The 23,919-nt window shown below is 40.8% G+C and overlaps 1 protein-coding gene across 1 annotated transcript in view; it reads right to left on the reverse strand.

The window, feature by feature from the left end:
* Positions 1-23,919, reverse strand: part of PGBD5 (piggyBac transposable element derived 5) — a 68,046-nt gene that overhangs the window by 13,670 nt on the left and 30,457 nt on the right. The window contains exons 3-5 of the mRNA XM_021527145.4: positions 19,417-19,551; positions 8,352-8,532; positions 1,458-1,655 (exon numbers count right to left, since the gene is read on the reverse strand). Coding sequence (XP_021382820.2) covers positions 1,458-1,655; positions 8,352-8,532; positions 19,417-19,551 — 514 coding nt within the window. The remainder of the gene's footprint in view (positions 1-1,457; positions 1,656-8,351; positions 8,533-19,416; positions 19,552-23,919) is intronic.

Here is a 23,919-nt window from a genome sequence, read left to right on the forward strand (position 1 = left end):
AATCATAAATACCTCACACACACCACCTACAATCCCAGCTATGCCAAAACAGACCCAAGGTCAATCACAAGCACAACAGCTCACACCTCTATGTCCTGCTTTTAAAGGATGCTGCCAGCACAGTCTGCTTTTGCTCCTCTTTTTAAAAGGGCAGTTAACACTGATGTTTACAAACAGAGTATTTTCCTAATATTTATTAATTATAACCAAATGCTCCATACTAGTCTATAAAAAACAAGTAGTAGTTTGTAGTGATAAGTATTGTCTAGTTAGTGCTGCTGAATGATCTAAAGCCAGCAAGAAAAACAAGGAAAACAGCACAAATCCTGATGGTGAAAGCCCCTCATGGGGAGCTACATTACCTCAGAGACTGGCTTCAGCAGAGTGTCTGAGTGTCATACTTCTCATAAATGTTTTCAGCATTTGTGCTCAACATCAGTCCATCTGAATCACCAAGTCCTCACTCTGCTGGGACGCCCAGCACAAATTCCTCAGGATCAGCCATGCTTTGCTAAGGCAATGAGCCTTCTGGCAAGGCACTGAACAACACACTAAGTCAGCTTTCTCAGCTTACCATACAGTAATTCGAGGCCTTAGCTTTGCTTCTATAATCTGTAAACACATGTGAGAGTTGCTTGGGATTCAGAAAATTAGTGTAGAAGATGCCTTTGAATAGGTGGCTTTGTATTTAACTGTTTATGTTATACTCATTTGTCTCTGGCAGTATATATCAATCTGAATTATAAAAATTCTAAGAAACTGAAACAACATTCTCATTGAAAAACCAATTTCAAGAAGTTTTAATCATTGCATTTTACAGAAGTTTCCAAATGTTCTTAAAACCATTTCATACTTTCAAAAAGGAAAATACTTCAGTAACAAGAAGCTCTCTGTAATTATTTGAACTATCCAAATTATCTGTTTTGGTTTCTTTTCATTGATTGCCACTGTATCAATTTAACATACAGCAGGAAACCTTAATCATATCTAGTCCTGGCAAAAAAGATACTTGTTTGTGACTAAGTTTTTACTAGATAAGAAAAATTAATTGTAGGATCTGCTTGGAGTTCAAAGTACATCACGACATTTATTAATTTTTCTGTTGCAGCAATCCTACAAGATGCTTTGCAAATGGGGCTAATATTGTCTTATGCAGTAATTATCTTCCATTCTCTGACCATCAGCAAAGATATAATCTTTATACCTGAAAGGATAGTGCCTCTACCAGCTCAGGCAAGGAGGCTGCATTAGCAGTAGGCTTTTTAACCCTTGTATGGGAAAGAAAGAATAGCTGTATGAAGATACAAAAGGGAAGTTATCACTACAGCTACTGTTTATCTAGGTTGTATGATCAGTTATAATCAAACTCTTTGTTCAGGCTTATTATCAATCTCAGTGACTGGCTTGTGACATAAAGCATGTGCACTTTTGAGATGAGAAGTAGGAATATTGCTTACCTTGTTGAACTGGAGAATAGGCATTGGTCAGAAAACGAAAGTACCCTTTATTGTACCAGCAAATCAGTGACATATTTCCCTTCATTCTTATTCTGTACTGTCCTCTGGACTGTGGAGTTACAGAATTGTTCAGCATGGATGGAGGTAGGCCTGTGCAGTCACTCTTCCTGGTGCTCAGCAACCCACAGCAGTAAATCTCTGCATGTGAACAAACACATTCCCTATTAGCAAGCCATTGCATGGACCTAGAGAGCAAAACTAGCAGAGCAAGCCTGAAAGACCTCTGAAAGAACTTGCCCTACAACGTTCTAGTTCAACAGATATGTCAGCTATCTGTTCTTTTTTTTTTTCTGTAATACCAAAGATTTGTGTCCTACAAACAAGTGCAAGAAAGCCTGATCTCTTGCTGAAATATATTGAGACCTCCTGCATTGTCACGATGAAACAACAGGGAAAATAATTCAGGGTATTTTCCTAGTGTTAACACCTACAATCTGCATTTAACATTACAACATGTTTAAAACTGGTCTCAAAAATTCCCCAGTGATGATATGCATTATGGGACAAATCAGAATTTCTGATCTGAGAGAGATTTGGCTGCTTAACTGAAAGAATAAATTTTGGAGGGAGCAGGGAGGTAGGGAAAGCTATAGCATCTCAGATGTTATAATATAACATACTATATTATTAGATGTTATAACATCTCAGATGGTAACTGAAATAAATTCTCCTACATGACTCCTATGATGCTTTTAGTCACAACAGTTTAATCTACTGCTTCACTGTGCTGACACGTTCTTGATTTTTAGCTCAATACTCCTTGCACCTGCATCATCTGCTTTGCTAAGGAAATGCTGATTAAGCAGCTAAAAACTACTGAAACCACTGGTTGATTTAAAAAAAAGGAAAAACAAGAAGGATGGAGAAGATGGAAATTTCAGTGAAAACTGAAATTCAGTGAAAACTGCCTGATTTTAGGGCACTAAAGTAAGCCCTTATCTTGTCCTGCAAAGACACTAGAGGCAGGAGACACAGTCTGTTGCTCACAGCTTCTTGGCCTTTTCATATGTGAGAGGCGATGAATAAAATTTAACACAACAAAATGCATCTCAATACAGCCAGGCAGGCACAAAAAAGGTTTGAAAACAACGTTAATAACAATGCTTGAATTTTTCATTAGGCTGTGAAATACTAACAGCCTGTTTCTGTTAGTCCAAGAGAAGCAGATCTTCTTGATCAAATTGTTCACTGACTCAAAGAAATCTTGGATGGAAATTTCCATGGTCTCCCTCAGTTTTGTGTTAACCTATTTGAGTAGGAAAAAACAGTGGGCATGGAAGCAGGTGACATCTGTGCACATCTTGTGGTGGTTTAAAGCTCATCTGTCAGCTAAGTTTGCTTGATCAAATTTTTCATCATGTTGAATTTTGCATTATATCCTTACAGTGAAAATACAAAGTCAGAATGCAGTGTCTGGCTTCCCCTAAACATGGTATCTCTGTTCTTATGTTTCCATAAACATGTTACCTCTGTTCCTGGATTTCCATTTATGTGGCTCTTCTGTCTCTGTCTTTCTGAAAGCACCTAAGCTCTTGGGCGCACGTGCAGCCTTTGTCCTTGCCTATAGTGATCGATATGCTGAACATCCCCTCAACAGCTCACAGACACTACAGGAATACTAATAAATTAATTGCATATATTCATGCATTGGTCCAGTTGCTGTGGGCTGATTGACAAGAAGCTACAGCTCTTCCATCAGAAATTTAAGACACAGATGAGAGAAGAAGGTCAACCAACATAGCAATGGGAAAACTTCATTCTCAAGGGAGAAACCTGCACTCCACAAGTTATTTCTAATGAATGAATCAGACCCTGGAAATCTGTAAGTTCCTTCCAGAAAAGAAAATGAGAAAAGCCTGATGACAACAGGCTTATAAGCATTATAGAGGAAACTGCACCTCCAATGGAAAGCTGATTTTTTATTTTTCTTTTAAAAAATTTCTGCTGTTGCTAAGAGGTACCCAAACAGTGTAGGTCACCTACCTGAAGACTATGCCATTAACATAGCAAACATTTATAAAGCTTTCTTCTAGTCAAATTTGCTTTGATAACAAGCAAACCTGAGAAGAATATTGTTAACTGCCCAGAGTTTATTATTCATTGAAATGTGATATGTTTTCCAGGAGGCTGCAATGGAATAAAACTAAGCTAGTAACTACAATATTGGGCTAAAACTTCAAAACAGCAACAGCCATCTTTGAGATCCCATAATAATTAGTTGTAGCCTTTCCTTTTATTGTAGCAATAAGCCTGCAGAAATCTTCCAGCAGGTGTTCCCCTCCTCATGTAGAAAAATGGGAACCATTTTCTCTCTACACATCATGTAGCCTTCCTGCTGTACAGCCCAGAAAAGTGCAGCACTTCTGCAGATTTACTAGCATCTGTCATCATGGGTGAAACTCTTAATCTGCTGCAGAGGTTTTTAAAACCACCTAGTTACTATAGCAATAGAAGCAATAAAAATTACACCCATATGGCTCAATGAAATTTTTGTGTGTAATTAAATCAGAATTACAACAGGTGTTTTCTGCACACACAGGAGTCAGTTGAAACAGTCTGTTCTCTGGTCTTCTTAAACTGTAAGTGCAATATAAATGAATACATCTGAGATAGTTTAGCAAAGAAGAAATGTGGTACAGTCACCCAAAACTCATTCCCAGAGTCTCCAACCTCCAGAGAGCTTGTGCTGAAGCCTGTTTCACCACATCTTCACTAGTACAGTTCACAAAGGCCATCAGGCTCCAGCTAATTCAGGCAAAAATACACATTCTGAAATCATTTATTCTGCATGCAACACTAGGTCAAGTTAGAGTTAGGAAACCACAGTGGGGTGGCTATGGGGAGCAGAAGTGAGCTTGATTTAGTCAATGTGCTGGAGTTGCAGGATCCTGCAAACCTTGTGGGAATGCCTGGTCAATCAGGCTGGCAGTTCTTGCAGCTTTGCCAGCACCAGCCCCTCTGCAGAACAGAGCCAGCTGCTCCTGCTGGTTCAGAACATGCAAAAGAGACTTTCAGGGATCATATGTTTAAGGGAAGCACAGAACATAGGGCTTTAGGAAGTTTTGTCCTCTATAAAGGACAATACTAATGCTTAGAGAGTTAACAAGGGATGTGACTATGAATGAATATCAAAGCAAATAGCAGTGACAGCTGTCTGCTCACAGAACAGAGAATCTGGGGCATTTCAGTGCAGGTTTCCAGTTCTATTCAGAGGCCAGTGAAAGAAATTCTTTGTATGTCCCCTGAAAAAAAAGGTCTATTCAGGGTTTTGACTTTGAAAACTATCAAAGTGCTGTCTTATTTTCTGAAATTTTCCCCATTCTTGGTATCTTCACATAAGTCTTAGAATTATGTTCACTGATATCCCTTTATATTACAAGGCACACTATTGTCTACTGTGGTACAGTGAAGGTGCTACACTGCAGGCTCTCAATAAATAGAGAAAATTATTGTCTTTAACAATAATGCATGTGTGGGCTAGGGTGAGGAAAAGTGAATGATAGTTAAGATTTTACAAAATTTTTTTTTATAAGATCACAGGGTCCTATGGATTAAAAAACAGTTCAGGCTGAAAAACAACTCAGGAGGTCTCCAGTCCCACCTCCTGATAGAAATGAGTGAGGTCTGAGGCCAGACAGTGCCATTCAGTGCTTTATCTTCTCTGAGCTTGTAAACTTCCAAGGACAGATACTGCACAACCTGTCTGGGCATCCTCCTTCACTGCCCTCAGGAAAAATCCTGCATCTAGTATGAGCATCTTTTGTTTCAGCCTAAATCTGTTATTTTTTGTCCTTTCACAATGCACCACTGTAAAGAGTCAGCTCCATTCGCATTTTAGGTTAGCATAAGGCTGCTGTTGTGTCCCCCCAAAACCTCTTCTCAACCTGAACAAAAACAGTTCCCTTCCCATAGCAGAGTATATTTGTATACAGAGTATTCTTGTACTGGGGATGTGTTGTCTAGACCACGAGACAATAATCACCTCCTGTGATCTACAGGCTACACTCCTGTTAACACAGCCCGGGACAGTGTTGACCAGCTTGGCTGCCAGGGCATGCTGTTGACTCAGGTTCAGCATGATGGTTACCAAGATCCCAATCCTTTCCATCAAGAATTTTGAAAGGATCTAATAGAGTTTTAGTGAGTGACTTTCCAGATTTTCTAGAATTGCCTTCAGCTGCCTTAAAACTTTCTTGTTCCCAAAAAGTTTATGGCTTCCAAGCATGAACTTATTTAAATCTTTCCCTGTTTCTCTGTCGATAGTCACAAAACCCTCAAACAAAATAAAGCAGTTAAGATCAATATCAATTTCCTTTTGGTTTTGGCTCTCAATAGGATCTTTCTACCACTGCTCCTGCTTTAGGCCCAGAAATGGAATCTTCTTGAACAAAAAAAAGTAAATTTATCAATTTAAGAATTGGTCTTGATCTGTCATGAGCACCTGAGCATAGATGCTTTTCAACAAGCTCTCATGATGTTTTCTGGTCATGGCGTTGCTCTGTTCAGGTTTGGCTGAAATCATACACCAAAAAAGTGTCACACACCAAAAAACCCCAACATTGACTTCATTGCTGAAGGAGACTGTGGTAGATCAGGAGAGATCTCTGTATCCAGTCCAGGCTTCTTTGCTTGCCTCTCCCCAAATGTACTGCTAATGCAGCAGGATCCCAGCAGGTGCTGGCAGTACACAATCTGCTCTGCAGCAGAGTCAATAAACACCATCTCCTCCAAGGCTCTTACTGACTTCACCACAGCTTGACATCTCAAGCATCTCACCTTTTCCAGTGTCTCACAGTCCTTCCAGCTCAGCATTGCCTTGCAAAACGTCTTTGCTAGTCCCTAGCAGCTCATGGCAAATGTAGACAATCCCATTGCCTTATTAAACAGAAAAACTATTCTCCCCATGATCTTTTTTATGTAGGAGTGCCATGCTATATTGCAAAGTCAATAAACATGCTCTCTTAGTGTCTACCCCCTACCCACCTAATACCTTCACCCCTAGGAAGGTGATAGTGTGTACCAGATCTGAAATTTAATTTTGGAGGCAGCTGTCAGAGATTATGAAGTCTCATGAAGCTACATAACAAATCATGAACCAGAATGAAATCTCAGTGTTGCATTAGCATATTTGATCAGATACTAAGTCAAAATTACATATTTTTAAAAGACATGACTGAATTTACTTGCTAGAAACCATTAATTTGAATGATCTGTGCAGTGTAAAGCCTATGAATAATTCAACTCTGTGAACAGTTTGAATTATCTGCAAGTAATAAACATTCAGCTGGTTTAGTAGCCATGTATCTTTTTTACTAGGGTTACTGAGCAAATGGATCATGCCAGATCATCTTTATCCTCTGAGCACAGAGGATGAACTCAGTCAAGCTATCAGTCTTTACATTGAAACCTTAACATTTCATCTCAGGTACAAAGAGCATTTGTGTTAAGCTCTGCATTTTTTTTTAAACTCACATTTTGCATCATTGGTTTGGTAGCCTTAAAAATGTAATGCTTATAATCAGCTGAGAAAAGCCATCTAACAAAGATAGGTCTCTGCTTACAGAAAAACTCCAGTGCACTATAAATATGCTCTACTCCATTCCCGTTTGACTGTTCACAGCATTTGAGAAACCATGGCTCTTTTATGAGCTATGCAGATATTCCACTGTAGCCAGAGAGCTTCCAGCTTGCCTGAATTAAAGTAGGAGATAAGAGATGCAGTCCTCAGTGCCAGCACAGTCTGTAGTGCTAAACTACAGCACTGGTGCACCTCACTGATGTTCTCATTTTAAATGAGAATTAACATATTGTCTCAACTCTCAGACTCTCCCCCTGCTTTGGGCCATGTTTCATTAATATAATGGTTTGCGTGGGTTTAATTTTCTGCAATGACAAAAAAACCCCAACTTGGACAGCAGTGGTGTGTCAGCAAATGGCCTTATAGCTGTGATGCATGATGGTAGCTCCAGCCTCATTGCTGGGAAGGATCTATTCGATGCACCACATCACTCTGAAAGGCTGTGCTGACTGAAGAACAAGACCACAGTGACATGAACCTACTTAGAACAGATGGCAAGAGTGCAGGATCCTGTAACTGGAGGGAGTCACAAGTACTCAGCTTCACTGAAAGCAAAGCAACATGTGGTTTTCCATGCTCAGAGTGAGGGGGCATTTGACAGAAAGGATGACCTGGGATTGCTCTTTGCAGTAGCAAGAGACTTGCTTGGGAGAGCTGTATCAATGGACATTTTGCTGATATGTGTGTTTTTGCCAATGGAGAGTTTTATTATGCTTTCAAAACTAAAATCTGTCCTATCAAGGTATGTTGATACTGGCAAAAATCCCTCAAAACACAAGAAACCAAACTTTTCTAGAGCTTTTGCAAAGGCATAAAATGTCCTGTAGAGAAAACACATCTTTAACAGATATTAAATCAAAAAAGACTTCTAAGGCACATCTCTAAGGATTCATTGCATCCCTCATCTTTCACAACAGGAACAGAAAAATTACGAGCAGATAGGAAATTCCTTGAAAAGTCCCCCAGGTCACATAGGAGATTTGACCTCACATTTCTAAGTCAAAGAACAAAAGCAAGCACTTTAAATAACCTTATTAAAATTGTTTTTACATCCTAATTTTGAAAATTTAAAAAGCAACTTATAAAGTCTTCTGCATAGTACCATCTCATGAATGAGAAGTTTTCTTAGCCATGAACAACTTATCTATACAAGGAATTGAAATATCAGTGAAGACTTTCAGAATTTTATTTAATTCATTAGCATGAGGCCCCTAGGTCTGTTGCTATTAAAACCCAATGAGTCATCCAATACACACCTTGCTTCTCAAATTCTTCAAAGAGGTTCAGGCTGGTAATGCTTGGGCCTGTGAAGATGATGTAGTTCTTCCCAGAGGCATTTTGACAAAGGCTTTTGGCCACCATGCTGTGAAGCTGTGGTTTGTTCTTCAAAGCATCCAACCCATCAGCACCACTCCCTTCTTTGAGATGGACATAAATCTTAAATGAGAAATGGTAAGAAAAGTCAGAAGGTTATAAGGAATCCAGAGAGAGCAGATGCAATTCCCAACATACCTGCACAGCTCAACTTGAGACAAGCAGAGAAGGCAGCAGACACTTGTTATAAAGGCTAATTAAAGTCCCTCTCAAGGGCCTGTTGCTTTTAAACCAATTCAGGTTAGCGGCACAGCTACTGATAAATATAGCATCCTTCACTTCACTTCTGAGGCTCCTGTCACTGTTCTGCAGTTTGAAGATTGTTTGCTTGGCAGGAAGACTCCAGTCATAACTGGGATTACATGCACTGAATCTGCATAGGCTTCATTGCTGCCAGCAAAAGGAGAGCATGGGAAATTCAGTTTCAAGAAAAACCAGTGTAAGATGACCAGAAGGAAATGGCCTACTACCTTCACTACGTTAATATTCGGATTTATTTCCCATTTGCAGTAACTGTCAGGTTGTGACAGTGGTGTGTGTGCACCTCCATAAATGAACAAAATGCACACCCAACCAGCCAGAACACCTTGATCAAACACCCCAGGCACACTTAGATCCTTTATATAGATCCTGATTTGGAAGCAAGCCACCAAAACAGTTTGAATCATGCAGAGGGAGAAAATGTGTAACCCTTCATTTGTATGCAAGCCTTCTATTTTATTTCACTGACAGTGTTTTAGACGCACAACTTTCACCCTAGTTCAACATTTAATATAGCCAAGTAGGCATCCAACCTTCATCTTGTTCCAAGAGCTAGCAGAAATAAAATGCTGGAAAGGGAAATAGGAAGAAGTGAACACTGTACTCTGTTACTCAAATACTAATGTAATACCATGGAACTTGCAAAGATTTAAATACCCAAACAAATGTAAATTTTCAGAAGAACTTTCCCAGGCCTACCTTCATGACTTTGGCTCTAAAATACTAAAATCTTTTATGAATTACAGAAAATTTTACCTGTCAAAGAAAAAACTGAAACTTATTCAGTATTCGAGGCAGGGAAAAGTAATTTTGCCATGGTTTTGATATATCCACAACAACTTTGTTAAATTTGTTTGAGAGTACAACCATGCAAAACATGCACCATTACTTTTCTGTATAGCTTATTTCTCTTACCAACAGACACTGTTACAAATGAAAATTTGTAGCAGTCCTAAGAGAACAAAAATGCTCATGTTTGCACTAGTGGTCCCAGGAATTTGTAACTCAATGATCTTAGAGAAGAACAAAATTCAATTATATAGCATTTCCCTGCTGTAAATGGTACATCTCCCAGCACTGGTATTCTATGTAATATTCCCTAGCAATTCATGCATCATGGAATAGACCTCAACAGAATGTGTTACATATAAAATTTCTGGGAATTTAGACATAATTTGTGTTTTGAAGGAACTGACATGCTGACAACAAAGTTGGTGCAAGGACAAATGCACATTAATTCCAAGAAGTAGAGTGTATATTAACAGGAAGTCTTAAATACACCACTTATCTAAAAAAAAAAAAAAAAAAAAAAATTAAACCCACTTTTATTGTCAGAAACAACTCCCAGATGAGGACAAGGCAGCAATGTTTGCAGACTCCCTGATGCTGCTCCACTCGTTTTTGATAGCTGTCAAATTTGTGCTTTCTGCAGGTCTAAGACTGAGGACTAGCTAATTACAATAAGTCATTTAGGTTATTAATCAGGGCTCCAGAGAGCCAGTTTCCACTGGCTTTGAAGCATTCAAAAAACAGATTGTTCCAAATTTACAGCAAAGGTATTTCGTGGTTACTGGTGACAAAATTAAGATTAGGTTACTAGTATGTCAGCACAGAGACCACACATCAAACCCTCAAAATCTAAAGACAGGGCAGTGGAGACAGAAGACAGACAGATTAGCTTTGACCTTGATTAGATGAGCTGAAAACAAAGCAGGAATATCTCTAAGTCTATAAAAGTGTCTTTCACCTTACCTCCCCATATCCAGTAAATCCTAGAGTCTCTCCTGCTGCATGCTTGCTCCGTGTTCCTTGTTGCTGCCTCTCCAAGGGACAGTCCTCTGGCACTGCTGGTGTGCCAGCTGGTCCCTCACTGTGGGCTGGTTTGTCTCTGCAAGCAGCTCCTTCAAAGAGCATGCCCACCATACAACTGGCCACTGAGGTACCATTACTTTGAAGATGCTAGACACTTCACAGGTTTTGTTAGCACAATTCCCTGTGCATCTGGCTGCCCCCTTGCTCTGTTCACCTCCCCAGTGGCCGTTACTCAAATGTCTGTCTACCCACTGCTGAACTTTTCCTCCTCCTCCAATATTAAATATTCTTTCTCCTTGGGCACTTCCTTACCTATCCAAAACCAGCCTTTTTTCTTGGCACAGTATTTCTTATTTTGGAGAAACATCATTCAAAGCTTTATCACGCCCAGCTTTATTGGGATGATGGGTGACAGCAGCACAGTGTTGGAAGGCATAAAGGCTGTTGTGGAACAGTGACTGTGTAAAGATAACTGGCAAAGGCATGGCTTCAAACATCTTTGCAAATGCCTATGATCCCATATATAGCCTTCATTTTCCCTCATCCAGCTGATTTCATTCTACCTCAATCCATTAAGATCCTACCAGCTGAAGCCCACAGCATTCCCTGCCTTTCTGTAATGCATTAGAAGTGTTATTTAATAATCAGCAATCTGCAAAAAAAGCACCAATTGCCAGAAATTGGCTGCTAGACATTCATAGGCACAGTCAGAAACTGCTCCCCCAAAATGTTTGTTAAACCATTCACTAGACCTTCTGGTTTGCCCTGGGACATTAGAATTTTGTGTTCTTTCCATGTGCACCAACAGCAAGATATCATCAGAAGTACAGGCTCAACAAGTGTTGCTGGATAACAGGTGGGAGCTGCTGGCAGCAAACATCCTCTGCTTCTGTGCAGGACAGCCCAAGCAGCACTTCTGCAATATCTGCAGAGATCTCTTTCGCTGTCTATCTTTTCTAATGGCTACTGATACATTTGATCTACAGCACCAATTGGGATAATCTGTATAGATGTGACATCATCTTAGGAGGTGACTTTGGGCTGAAGATACTTAACATGCAGTGCTTTTTCTATTAATTCCTCAATTATTTGTTGAATATTTGTAGCTCATCAGAACAGTGACATGCTCAGTTGTGCCTCCTATCATATCTGGGGTTGCTCTACTGCACCAGACACTTTCCAGTATGTTTTCATTACCTTCTTGTGGAAAATTCATAAGGTCTCACAGAAACTGAGTAAAAAACTGAACACTTGGGAACAAAAGATACATCTTGACTGCACATTTAAGAGAATATGCCCTAGAAACTGAAATATTGGCAATTCTGCTCATATTTAAAGCTCAGATGGCATATTGAAAGCCCTTGTGAATAGCCCATCCCAAATACTCCATCTTCATACATAATTGAAGCACCCCAGGGTACAACTCTCAAATGAAATAGATTACATTTGGAAGCAACAAAAAAAAGGGCAGAGGTAGTAATCAACAGAAGGAATATTTTGAAAAATATATTGTGCAAAAATATTTCACAAAGGGCAGATCCTAAACAACCACAAAACAGAAGACATGTTTTTAGATGGCAGTTATAAAAGCAAGATAGCAAAGTAGTCATGATTTTTTGATCCTCAATAGCTATTGAAAAAATAACTTGTTTGTTTTTCCTACAGGATTTACAGCTAACCTACAACTGCACATTCCTAGCACTACTTTCTAGATCCCACCTCAGCTGGTCTTCCCCTCTCATCCTAAAACCAACACTCACCTTTAACTGCTTTAAGACCATTAACACCATTATCACCTTTAACATCATTACCAACACTGCTGGAAGATTCTCCTCTCCAGTTCCATCCTAAATCTGCTGCAGTTCATACTCTCTCCTTCTTTAATGATGTCTTCCCAGACAGCTCTTGTCTAGCAGATATTGGCACCAGCAGTGGTGCTTTGACTGAGACCAGATCTTTTCATTTCTTTGAGCCTCTCTTCATTCTCTTCCTGCTACTCTAAAGGCTATTTTTTAAAGGGTATGCAAGAACATAACAGTTTTCCCAACCTCTTCCCAGCTAGTTTCTGGTGTTCCTTACAAAGCTCTTTACTTGGTCCCCTTCTTTTCCCCCTCTGCATTCCATTTAGAATTATTTCAATCTGCATTAACACTCACAGAAGCAGCTAACATCTTTGTGCTGTGGAGCGATAAATACATGTTCTGCCTGCACATGTTCTTCAAAGTTTCTAAAAAGATATTTTTGAGACTGGCAAAAAGATGCTGGTAGAGTTGACATTGCCTGTACAATATGGCTTTTCTTTGCTTTTCTTTCCATTATTTCTTGTTATTTCTTTGTCACTGAGGGCCCTAGAACATCTTACCTGCATGGCAGATCAACAACTCATGGATCAATAAATGCAGATTTTGCTCTGTGCCTTCTCCCAGGCAGTCACATCTAGATCAGGCAGATTTATTTTTTCTAACAGCTCCATGTAAATATTTTCCTATTATTTTAAATACCTAAGAACTGTCTGGCTTTCCTCCTAATTACTGCAATAATCCTTCTTTACTTTGGCCTTGCTGCAATGTATCTTGACATCCAGACAGTGCTTCACTCCTCAGATCACTTCCCTAACCCTTTGCTTTGACCACGTCAGCCTTCTGCCAGTTCCCTCTTCTTTGCAGCATCAAAAGGAAATGGGACTGGAAAATGAAGACAGACCTTTATGATCTAGGCTTCCTTATTGATCTCCTCCTACTATGTCAGTATAGTGATTCCTGTTCACACTTGCCCCGTGAAGCCAAGCATCCACCCCAATCAATGTCACACAAGCCCACATTTGCCTCTTTCCATGCTGCCCTTCTCCTGCCTGTTTGGAAATCACCACCATCTCAGCAGAGCTCTTTACTTTTGCTCTTCAAAACCTTTCCTAGAAAGGATGCAATTCCCACAAGGCAATTGCTAATCAATGCATTGGTCCTGTTTCTTCTTAATGCTACTTTCCCAGGCTCCCTCTGTGTAACTGGCAGCCCAGCTCAAGTCCATGACTGAGGCTTCACTCTGGTGCCACACAATTGCACAATATTGGCTTGTTTTTTCTATGAAAATTACAGTTGAGCTGTGAGAAGGTGTGTAAGTGGGAAGGTATATAAGTGATGCAAGGTAAGAGCAGTATAAACTATCAGAAGTGCTGTAACTGTTGAGAGCAGCTCAAGGAGGAAAATACATAAAAAGGGCATACAATCTTAAGACAAAAGCAAGTGATGACAAATCAGTGACATCAAGGACCAGCTCATTTCCAAGGAGGAACCACAAGGCTGATGACTGCCTGTGCAGGCTCACCAGGAGTAGGGTGTATATGGGCACGTAGAACTGTGTTAGTCCCCGATCTCTGCCATGTGCACTAGCTAAGAAATACTGCTGCACTCAGCCTGCTTCCAGAATCCTCTGGGCAGCCAAAATGTGTCTGAACTAAAGAGATTTGCTGTTGGTAGCTTAAGCCTCTTGCATTTAGATCCTAAACTTTCTAGGGCAGGGATTTTTTTTAGTTCTGCTATTGCGCCCAGCACAAAGGGATGGGATCCATGAGGAGTATTCCTATGGCAAACCTATTAAGTGCACAAAACAGAAGGCTCTGGTGCTTTTAGTGTCCTTCCCCGAGCAGAGTTGCACAGAGAACAGCTGTAGAAGGGACACAACTGTACAGGTAGTTTTATTGTCATAAACTCCAAGCAGCTCAGATAGGAACTAAAAAATAACTTTCACGCACACTTGAAAATAGACACTAAGACTGTATGCAAACTGTGAGTGATCTTTGCATTAGACCACATTTAGGTTTCCTTTTCATTTAGAAAAAAGGTAAGATTGCAAAGTCCATAAAAATGAATAGAACTGGCCCATCACACATCTGCAAAAATACCTTTCCCATTAACACTGGTGAGCAAGAGGATAATTGACTTTTAACTGAGATCTGGGATTCTCACATGCTGACATTACAGAACCACATGCATTAAACAGAAAGAGCTGGGTGGGAGCCAGAGGAAGAAAGTAGATAGGATTTTCCAGTCACCAGTGGCTGCCAAAGGAAGGTGATCAGATTTCCTGGGATCCCCTCACAGACAAAGCCTGACCTTGAGAATCTCCTCAAAGCAGCCGCTATATCTGTGTGTTCCAGATGCAACTGTTCTACCAATAAAGGAATTATCAGGGCCCTGTTTAAAGAAATGCAAGGGCTCAGACTAATCTCTAAACAGAACTTAAATAGGCTGAAACACCAACATTTCTGAGCAGCTTATCAAACAAGTGCACAGATGGCTAACTCTCCTGCAACTCTGACCTTGAAAACAAAACTGACTCCAGGTTTATTTACCCCTCCCTTTCCCATTGACTGAATGCACTTATGTGGTGTTGTGAAATTATAAATTCTTTGGGGCATGATCTCAGTTTCTCTAAATTCTGGAAGTTCTTACTCTGTAAAATCAATAGGGTTATGAAGTATTCAAGCTGGCTGTAGCTACCCTGTCTGACATGAACTACAGCATATACTATAGAAGCATGGTGTTTACATTGTTTGGGGTTTTTCTGCTGCCATTGAGAGCTCTACCACTGATCTGTGGAGCAGCCTCAGACATCTCCCTTCACTGAGGCTGCTGCTCTTTCGGGAGGGCCTTTTCTCACACTCTCAGGCAGGGGCTACCCTGATCCAGGTTTCACTCTTTAAACATGCTGTCATGCAAATCAGTGTTTCTTCAGGACCATGAAAAGACTCAAGATGCAGAGACACAGTACTTTTCCTTACTCTATTCTGACTCATCACTTCATGGGAAGCAGTGGAAGATGGAAACTCAAAGTCAGTCCCAGCCCAAGGACCTAAAGGACTTCATAAACCTGAATAACATATTTCACAGGGATATTAGTGAAAATGAAATGCATTATTGCAAGAATTTTCTGCCAGGGAATAAAAGCAAGTGCAGAGCCCATATATTCAGGGGCAGGGAGGAGGTTTGGGAAGGGAAAAGTCTCCAGTATCGCCTCAGAAAATACAATTCATCTCACTGAATAGGAAAGGATATAAACATCCATAAAGTAATTTCTTCCTCACCACGATACCAGCCTTTTAAGCAAATAATGTTGATGAGTTAATTCCATTACTGCCTATCAGAGTGATTAATATTGCCTGACTGTCCCTTTGCAGTACTCTCTACCATTTATGTACTGTCTTTCATCTTGTTAATTGATGGCTCTTTGGGTCAGGGACTGTCTGAGGGTTACATTTGGGCTATGGGTCTGTGCTTCAGGATGAAGCACTATGGGAATACCTTGTTCTGCTAGCTCTCCATGTGCTGGGGTTCACCAGCATCCTGTGCTTCCTTCTCCTGCAAAATTATCAGAAAACCTTCTTCTGCAGAAGCTGTGCAAGGACTATGCATCACTTAGTCACAGTTACTCATAACCATGTTCATTCCTTTTGAGCCACACAAGAAGTACAAAGAGAGAGCATATGTCCCACCTAGCCCTGGTATCTTTTTCATAATTTTTTGATGAGCAATATTACTATATCTAAAATGAGAAATAGTCCTACCAATCATATCTATGAACCATTTTTATAATCAAGTGTTCCAGATTTTCCGAGAAAAAGAAAGAAACAAGAACTCACAAAAAAAACCTGACACAGCTGGGGTTTTGATTTAAATAGTATGACTTACTATTTAAATATACTCTAAGCAAATACTACAAGAAAGACTTCTAAGCTAATTCAATAATTTAAACTGCAATCAAGACATTAAAATATTGGTTTTAAAAATGCCTCTGTGGTAAGTAGGGAAACAGAAGTGCTAAGTAGTATGCAGGGAAATAGATTGGAAAGAAACAAGAAAAACAAAGAGAAGATGGAGCAGAGAGGGACACCTGAAATCCTGTAAGCTGTGTTTGTTGTCCCCCCTGAACTAGAGAGAAAGAAATGAAAAGGCCCAAGCCCTATCCCACAGCAGCTGTTGCTACCTTGATGTCAAGGGCAGATGAAAAAGGCAACAGTACCAGGGCAGTTTTGCCATCTACTTTGCCAAAGTCAGCTCTCCTGGAGCCCTTCGAGAGGTTTTGTTCATGTTCCCAACTGCGGCAGACATATATCTACATTGTTTGAATAATGTGTCCTTCCTACATGTTCCCACTTGGCCAGCTGACTGTGAAGAAATGCTCAGCCAACAAATCTATTCACTGCAACAAGATTCTCTGCTTGAGATTTTCTGAAGCAGAGATATAATCTAAAATTGTGCATCCATCTTAAAACAATTAACTGGCAGGGTGCAGTGAAGTTATCTGGAGTACAGACAACAGAAAAGTAGTCTAATACTCATACATTATTTATATTATGAATATATAAGATTATGCACCTTATGTCCACAAGCAGCACTTGAGCTTTATGCCATTTTTTGTTCCATGAATGGCTTATTGGGCTAGATTTTTAACGAAACACTATTTCCTTAAAAAAGTAAATTATGAGCCATCAAAAAAGAGTGTTTATTCATATCCAAAAATTTGATTCAAAGTTTTGTTCACAAGAACAAGCAGGAACAGGAATTTGAGGAGACAAACAGCTGAAACTCCTAACATTAACAATTCACTTGTGAGCTGTCAACCAGAGTTCACACAGTAACTCAGCATGTGGCATATCCATTTTTCATTAGGAAAATCCAACCAATCCTTTTGACCCTAGGAAAAGCAGAACACTGGGAAAATTAATATGTCTCCTCAGATGGATTTTTTTTTTAACACCAGGCTTATAATTCAGGATTGGAGGACATTGTTTATGGCCAGGAGCATCACAGACCTCTTGAGGTTCCTTCTGTCCCTGAAAACCAGTCATACTTAGGTCTCTCCTCTCTTCTGTGTGGGCCTAGCTTTTTATAGATACATAGTATTCCAATTTTTGAAACCAATTTATCCTGATTTATGAAGTGTTGATAGCCCTATTTATCTTGAATAAAAGGACAATGTCATCATGTAGAAGCAGTGAGGGAGGAAATTCACTCAGACAGTATTATAGAGAATATGCATATTTTGAAGGTTTTTTCCAACAGTTGGCAAGTGATAGACAAGTCAGTCCTTAACTATCAAGCAACAAGTCCTTTCTTCACAAGAGATGTGTTTACACAAAGGAGAAAACATTGGATTTATTTCTGATTTAGATCAATTCTCTTCCTTTGTTTAACAGAGGAAAGAAATCAAAACCTATTTAATACTCTAAATACACCAAGTAGGCACCAAAGAGGTGTTTTGGATTCTGAAAAATGGCTTGTAAGTGTGAACATAGCATTTCAATCGTATCAAAATTGAAGTTGCCCATCCTCCCCAAATCAGGTTTTTCCATTTTAGCATGAAGGTATATTCTTCTTCACTAAGGTCCCTTCCACCCAGTCATTTCAGCATGTTGATAATGACAGCCAAGTCAAGGAATGAAAATAGAAAGCAGCTGGTAAAATAATCCTGGACGTCATCCGGATGCAAGTGAAGCATGAGCATCTAATTCATTAAGGGAGTGGGAGGATTAGGGTGGTGCTGAATATCTATTCTGTTTAATTTGACATTCCATTAATTTCATCTCTCAGTGGACAGGACAGGAGGTGCAACATAATTATATCTCAGAATCTGAAACCTCTGGCATGTCTGAAGACTTAGTTTTGTGGCAGTTGGCTGAGGGGAGCGTGGCAAGAGCTGAGCAGACTTTGTGCTTGCTGTACTAAATATGCTCCAATAATCAACTGCATGTAGGACTGGTGAAGTTCTCCTTGGAGATCAAAGACACTGCCTCTGTATAGCAAATGACTTTCCAAGAGCTTTGAGACCAGAAACTTCCAAGCATGCTTCACAAGGTGAGTCTATTTTGTATCAGAAAAAATAGCTTCTTTAAAACTTAGATGGAAGAGGTAGGATCCTAAATTTCTTCTCAGAGTGAACAACATTGCTGAAAATACAAACCCCTGCTCCCAGTGAGCCTCTTTTCCTGCACAGCTGCTCAAACAGTTATGATGATTCACCAGCCTAATCCTGCTCTGAAAAAATGTTCAACTGCAGCAAATCCACAGGCCCTGTTCTGACATGTATTCAGCCTTAGCAAGCAGGGCGCACATCCTACCTCTCTGGAACATGTGGGATGCAACGCTTTCACAGGAGCTCTTGGGAGAAAGAAATACTGGAAAACATCTGCCCCCTCACCTCTAAGCATCAAAATAAATGACCAGATTTTTCAAGGCTCTCAAAATACATCAGCTATTTGGGGAATCTGAGAATTTGAGAAGATGTCCCCAATGCCTTACAACAATACAAACAAACCCTTTAACATGTCTCTCACTCCAGCTGACATCTCACCTTGAAGCCACATCAGATTTTATTTCTTTGACTGAGAGGTAGATGTGTGAAAAGATGTGTAATAGGGGCCTCCGCTAATATGTTTCTCACAGAAAAATTGACATCTTGGTACCATATTGATTTAGTCTATTGAACACCACTGGCTATCACAGGTGCAGTGTTATAAGAGAGAAAATCTGACTCATTTAAAATGACAAGTCACAGTACCAAGATATTTAGATAAACTTAGGATATACAAACAGACAGACCTTTTAACTGCATTTCAATGTAATTAGCTGAAGGCTGGCAGCCATATGGACAGTATTAGAGACAGAAGCTCTCAGTTAAACCATACAGCAAACAAAGCATGAGGAACTTGTCATCACTGTCCGTCACGTTTTGTATCCGCCGGAGTCAGAGGCCTCCTGCATTCAGACTGCAGCCCCTGGCTAGGTAACCAAGTGAAGTGACTGCTACCTTTGGTCCTACTGTACATTTAAGGGCCTGCTGGAACTGAATGAAGACATTTGAAGAGGTAAAACCCACCTGGCAGATGAAACCAGTGGATGAGCACTGCCGAACCCAAAGACTGAATTTCCTCTTTTTCCTCTTGCGCAGCTCCCTCTCTGTACAGGTCGCAATGAAAACAGGATCCTCATCTATCAGGGGCTCATGTAGCACCTGCAAGAAAAGAGGCAGGGAAAGAAACAGAATACATGTTTGCTAAAAAAAAGGTGCTTTAATTGCTTTCAAGGAAATACAACCCCTGCACTGTGCATATGTGCATCACCCCAAGGAAGCAAACCCACTTTTGTTTGATGCTACCATGCAACAAAAAATAAAGCCTGACCAATCACACTCCATTATGGGTAGCTGCTTTACACGTAATTTGCAAACACTGCAAGGCACAGCTCTCATTTCTTGCTATCCGCTAGAGTTCAACATCCCTCCAAAATGATACAGGGCATGGGGCAGGGAGCGTGGATTTTTAGAAGCATTTTACCATGCTTCTTCATAAGCTTCATATTGTTTGGCAGAATGTCTTCCACCCAAACATCCCTTACAATTCATTGTAAAGTACATTCCTTGGTTATAGCAAAGGAAAACACATAATAAAGAGAGAGAAGGTAAGGGAGAAAAAGATGCTTTCTGCTGCCACTTAAGGAGGTGGTAAAGAGACAGAAAATATTTTTCCTAGCAGCAGCAGCTTTAGGGAAGTCTGTCTTGCCTCAGGAGCTGAAAAGTTGACAAAAGGAGACAAGGATAAACCACCAGAGGCAGGAGTAGTAAAGATAAGGCAGACTGGAGCAAGTAATGAGGACCTATGATAGTGAAGCAGCTTCTGCATTCTGCATCTAGATGATGTAAGCAGTTCACTGTGGAACTCACCTATAGAAAAGCACTAGTAGCTCCCCACAGCTCACAGGCAGCTGTGCATAACATACACATACCTGACTGCACAATGTGCAAATTGTCTAGCAAGCCACTTGTGAAATTACAGACTTGCAAACTGTTGAAAGGTCTCAGCTGATGAATGCTGACCAAACTCAGACATGTACATCGAAATCAGAGCAAGTCATTGCAGGCTCCCCTCTTTGTATATGCAGGGAAAGCAGTCCCAGCAGGCCATAATTCATGTCCTTGTAAAGACATGCAAAAGAGTCAGACGGGTTATAATTTAAAGGAGTCTGTTCCTTTCCAGTGACCATCCCTCCAGGAGACAGGCTCAGATACAGGTATGCAAAGGCTCCCACCCTCAGCCAAAGCCTTTCCACACATGCATGTGTGGTACTTTTGTGCACATCTGCAAAGTCAGTGGCAGAAATGAGAACAAAGCTGCACTACACCTAGGAGTGATGCTTGTCAGAGAGATGTGGTGGATGAGCAGTTAAGCACCAGAGATGAGCAGCTGCTGGTCTCCTGAACACAAGATGCTTGCTGAACATCACTCTGGCAGCCCAAAATAGGCACATGTGCCGCCCCCCTGCAGTGATGGCTGCACACTGTCATTTGTACGCACTCCACTTCTTAACGACTCATGAAACATTCACAGGACCATCTGAAAGCACTCTTGTGAAATGTTCAAATTATACACCAAAATGCAGATGCGAGCAAGGAGAGCTGTACACAAAGCTATTTGTTCTTCCAGCTGCAGCTGCCCTGTTTCCCCACTGAAGCCACATCTTCCTCCCTCAAGGTTCAGAACAGAACCCTTCCTATCTAAAGGCCATCTGGGGCATTTCCTGCTTCTGCCCCAGAGGATTCTGAACAGCATTTTGCAAATATTAAACTTGTCCTCATTCGCTTTTGCCTTTCTGCTTCTCAAGTGCAGAGGGAAGGAGCACATCCTTTGGGATAGGGTTGGATACATAGCTAAGAATTTCTCAGCTTCTGGAAAGGCTCTCTTACCAGCTAGATCCCATTGAGTGGTGTGGTTCCACTGTTATAATCTTCCCTGCTGTAGGATGGAGAGCAGCAGAAAGAAAAGGCTGTATAAGCATCACCTTAGGACATCTTCTACCCTCTGTCATTAGCTTCTTTCCCTCTGCACCACAGCTCCTTGCAGCAGCTCTACTGCATCCTGTTTACCCTTGACACTCCTTCTGCCTTCTATGACACAGTAAGGCCTGTCAGCCATACATCTAGAAAGAAAATCTGAATATTTAAAACCTCTCTCCATCTTCCTTTTCTTCCTGCCCATGCTCAGCCCTGCCTTCCCTCCTTCGTTCCTCTGTACTGAATTTAAGTAATTTCTCTGTAAATTCCAAGTCAACTTTTGTGAAGAGGGAATAAAACTGTGAACAGATTAGAGAAAGATTTGCTATCGTTGCAGAGACAAAATGTGGACAGGCAAGGAAAATGAACTAAAAATCCTAGAGCTTCCTTCAGAGCGTAGGGGACAAGGGGTTTTCACTCCTCCACATGCAACCACTGCTTCAACAGCTGTAAAGAATTTTTCAAGCAAGGCACTGTATGGGCTGTGCCTGCCCCTGGCACTGACACAGTGGTTTTAGGACGAAAGTTAGCCCTGTTGCTACTGGCCCATCCCAATCCATTAGTTTGCTCACCCTCCTGTATTCTCAGTCTCCCTGCTTTTCCTGTAATCTCAAATCCATCTATTTGCCAAATCCTCATGCAAAGGTATATTTGCTCCCTCAGTATTCCCCATTCTTGCTGCTGCTGCAATACACACTTTTACAGGAGTGAGCTTACCGCCCCCATGGCATATTCTTTCCTGCTTCTCATCTTCCTTGATAAAAACCTACTTTCAGGCTTAATTACTCCTACATGTATTCCTGGCCGCCTCTTCACCATCTTTTTCTCACTCCCCAAGTACTCCCCACTTCCTGTTCTGACTTCCTATGATGTAAGATAGTTTGTGGATTTCTTCATAGAAATATCAATTTTCTTCTCTCAAATTCCCAGTTCTGTTCAGATCTCAGAAGCTCATCATCTAGTTGCTTTGTTCCCCCACTGCTATCCCTTTCCTTTCCTTCTTTATAGTAATCCTTATCCCTGATAGACCTACCTGCCATACTTTCACTCTTTGTTCTCCCCTCAATATGTATTTTCACTCTAAGTGTTGCAAAGGCAAGATTCCAAGATGGGATTCCATCAATTGCTCTGTCTCACAATATCTTTCACTCACAGAACAGAGCAGCCACTGTCAGGAGCGCGTTTCTGTCTTCTCCATTTTAGACCATTTCCAATGCTCTTTCCACACCAAAATTCCACCCATCCTCTCTCACCAGAATCCAAACAGGCTTGTAGACAAAGCCCTGAATCACTAAGTCTTTTGTACTTGGAACTCCTGGACTCCATATACTTAGATATCGACCCAACAGATCCAGGAAAAATTCCACCCAAAATTCCACCCATCCTCTCTCACCAGAATCCAAACAGGCTTGTAGACAAAGCCCTGAATCACTAAGTCTTTTGTACTTGGAACTCCTGGACTCCATATACTTAGATATCGACCCAACAGATCCAGGAAACATCTCCCCCTGAGCTCCATGGCTGTCCACAACACAGGCTGTCTCTTCAGCCTTCACCCTCCTCTCTTCTCCTGTCTCCTGGAGAAGCTGCTTCACCTTGCCTTGTCTCAGGCTTTTGGATACCATCCAGTTGCAGAGGCCCCTTGGTAACTGTGTCTGGATGCATGTCGGTCATTCCTCCTGCAAGACTAGCTCGTGCTTCTGCCTCTCTGCTCCAAAGCTCCTCCTGTCTAATCTAAATTCTCTTGCTGGTGTCTGACATCTCTGCTTGCATATCTAGCTGCCAGTTCTGATTCCGTTATGCTGCATTTGAGAACATCTCCCTTCCTTTAAGAACCCCTCAGTATTTCCTTTCTTGGTCATTGTAGATGTCCCACTCCTCCTGTATTACTACAGATATCACTGGCTAGTGAATTTGAATGTCAGTCTTTACCTCCTACTTCCAGAATCTCCTCAGCCAGGCAATGCCTGTATTTTCCATGCTTTCTGAGTAAGAGCTCTAAAATGGCACTCATTTTAGAGTAACAACCCACCCACCCAGACAAGTTTACATCAAAAACCCACAACCATCCTGCAACAGTTTTACTTCTCCTACAGACTGCTGCTGGAAAGCCATTTTCCTAATCCATCACACTGACCACATCATTTTTCTTTATTTCTCTCTCATAGTACTTCTCCCGTATATCAGACAGATTCTTTCTCTTCTCATTTTCAAATTCAAACTTTACAGATCCTCTTTGCCATCATTCAAAGGTTAACTCTGACTCCCAGTGGAGCCATGATTCCATACTCCTCTGCCCATTTGTTCAGTCATCAATCAATCCTCTTAAAAAACAAAAAGTCAGTTCTTACAGAACTCCATTACCATTAGGTAATTTAAAAATAGCAATGAATTGTCATCATTTTCTGTTGCCAAACTCTCCCTAAAATCTGGCTTCACGAAAGGATCAACTGGCCAAGAGCTACAGGACATCAGAAATTTACCTTGCTACTCAATATTCTTAATGCTCCTCTGTCTGTCTTTCTCTTGCTCAATGCCTTATACTTGGCCAGC

This window comes from Lonchura striata, chromosome 3 (genome assembly GCF_050655825.1).
Source record: "Lonchura striata isolate lonStrDom1 chromosome 3, ASM5065582v1, whole genome shotgun sequence".
Lineage (NCBI taxonomy): Eukaryota > Metazoa > Chordata > Aves > Passeriformes > Estrildidae > Lonchura > Lonchura striata.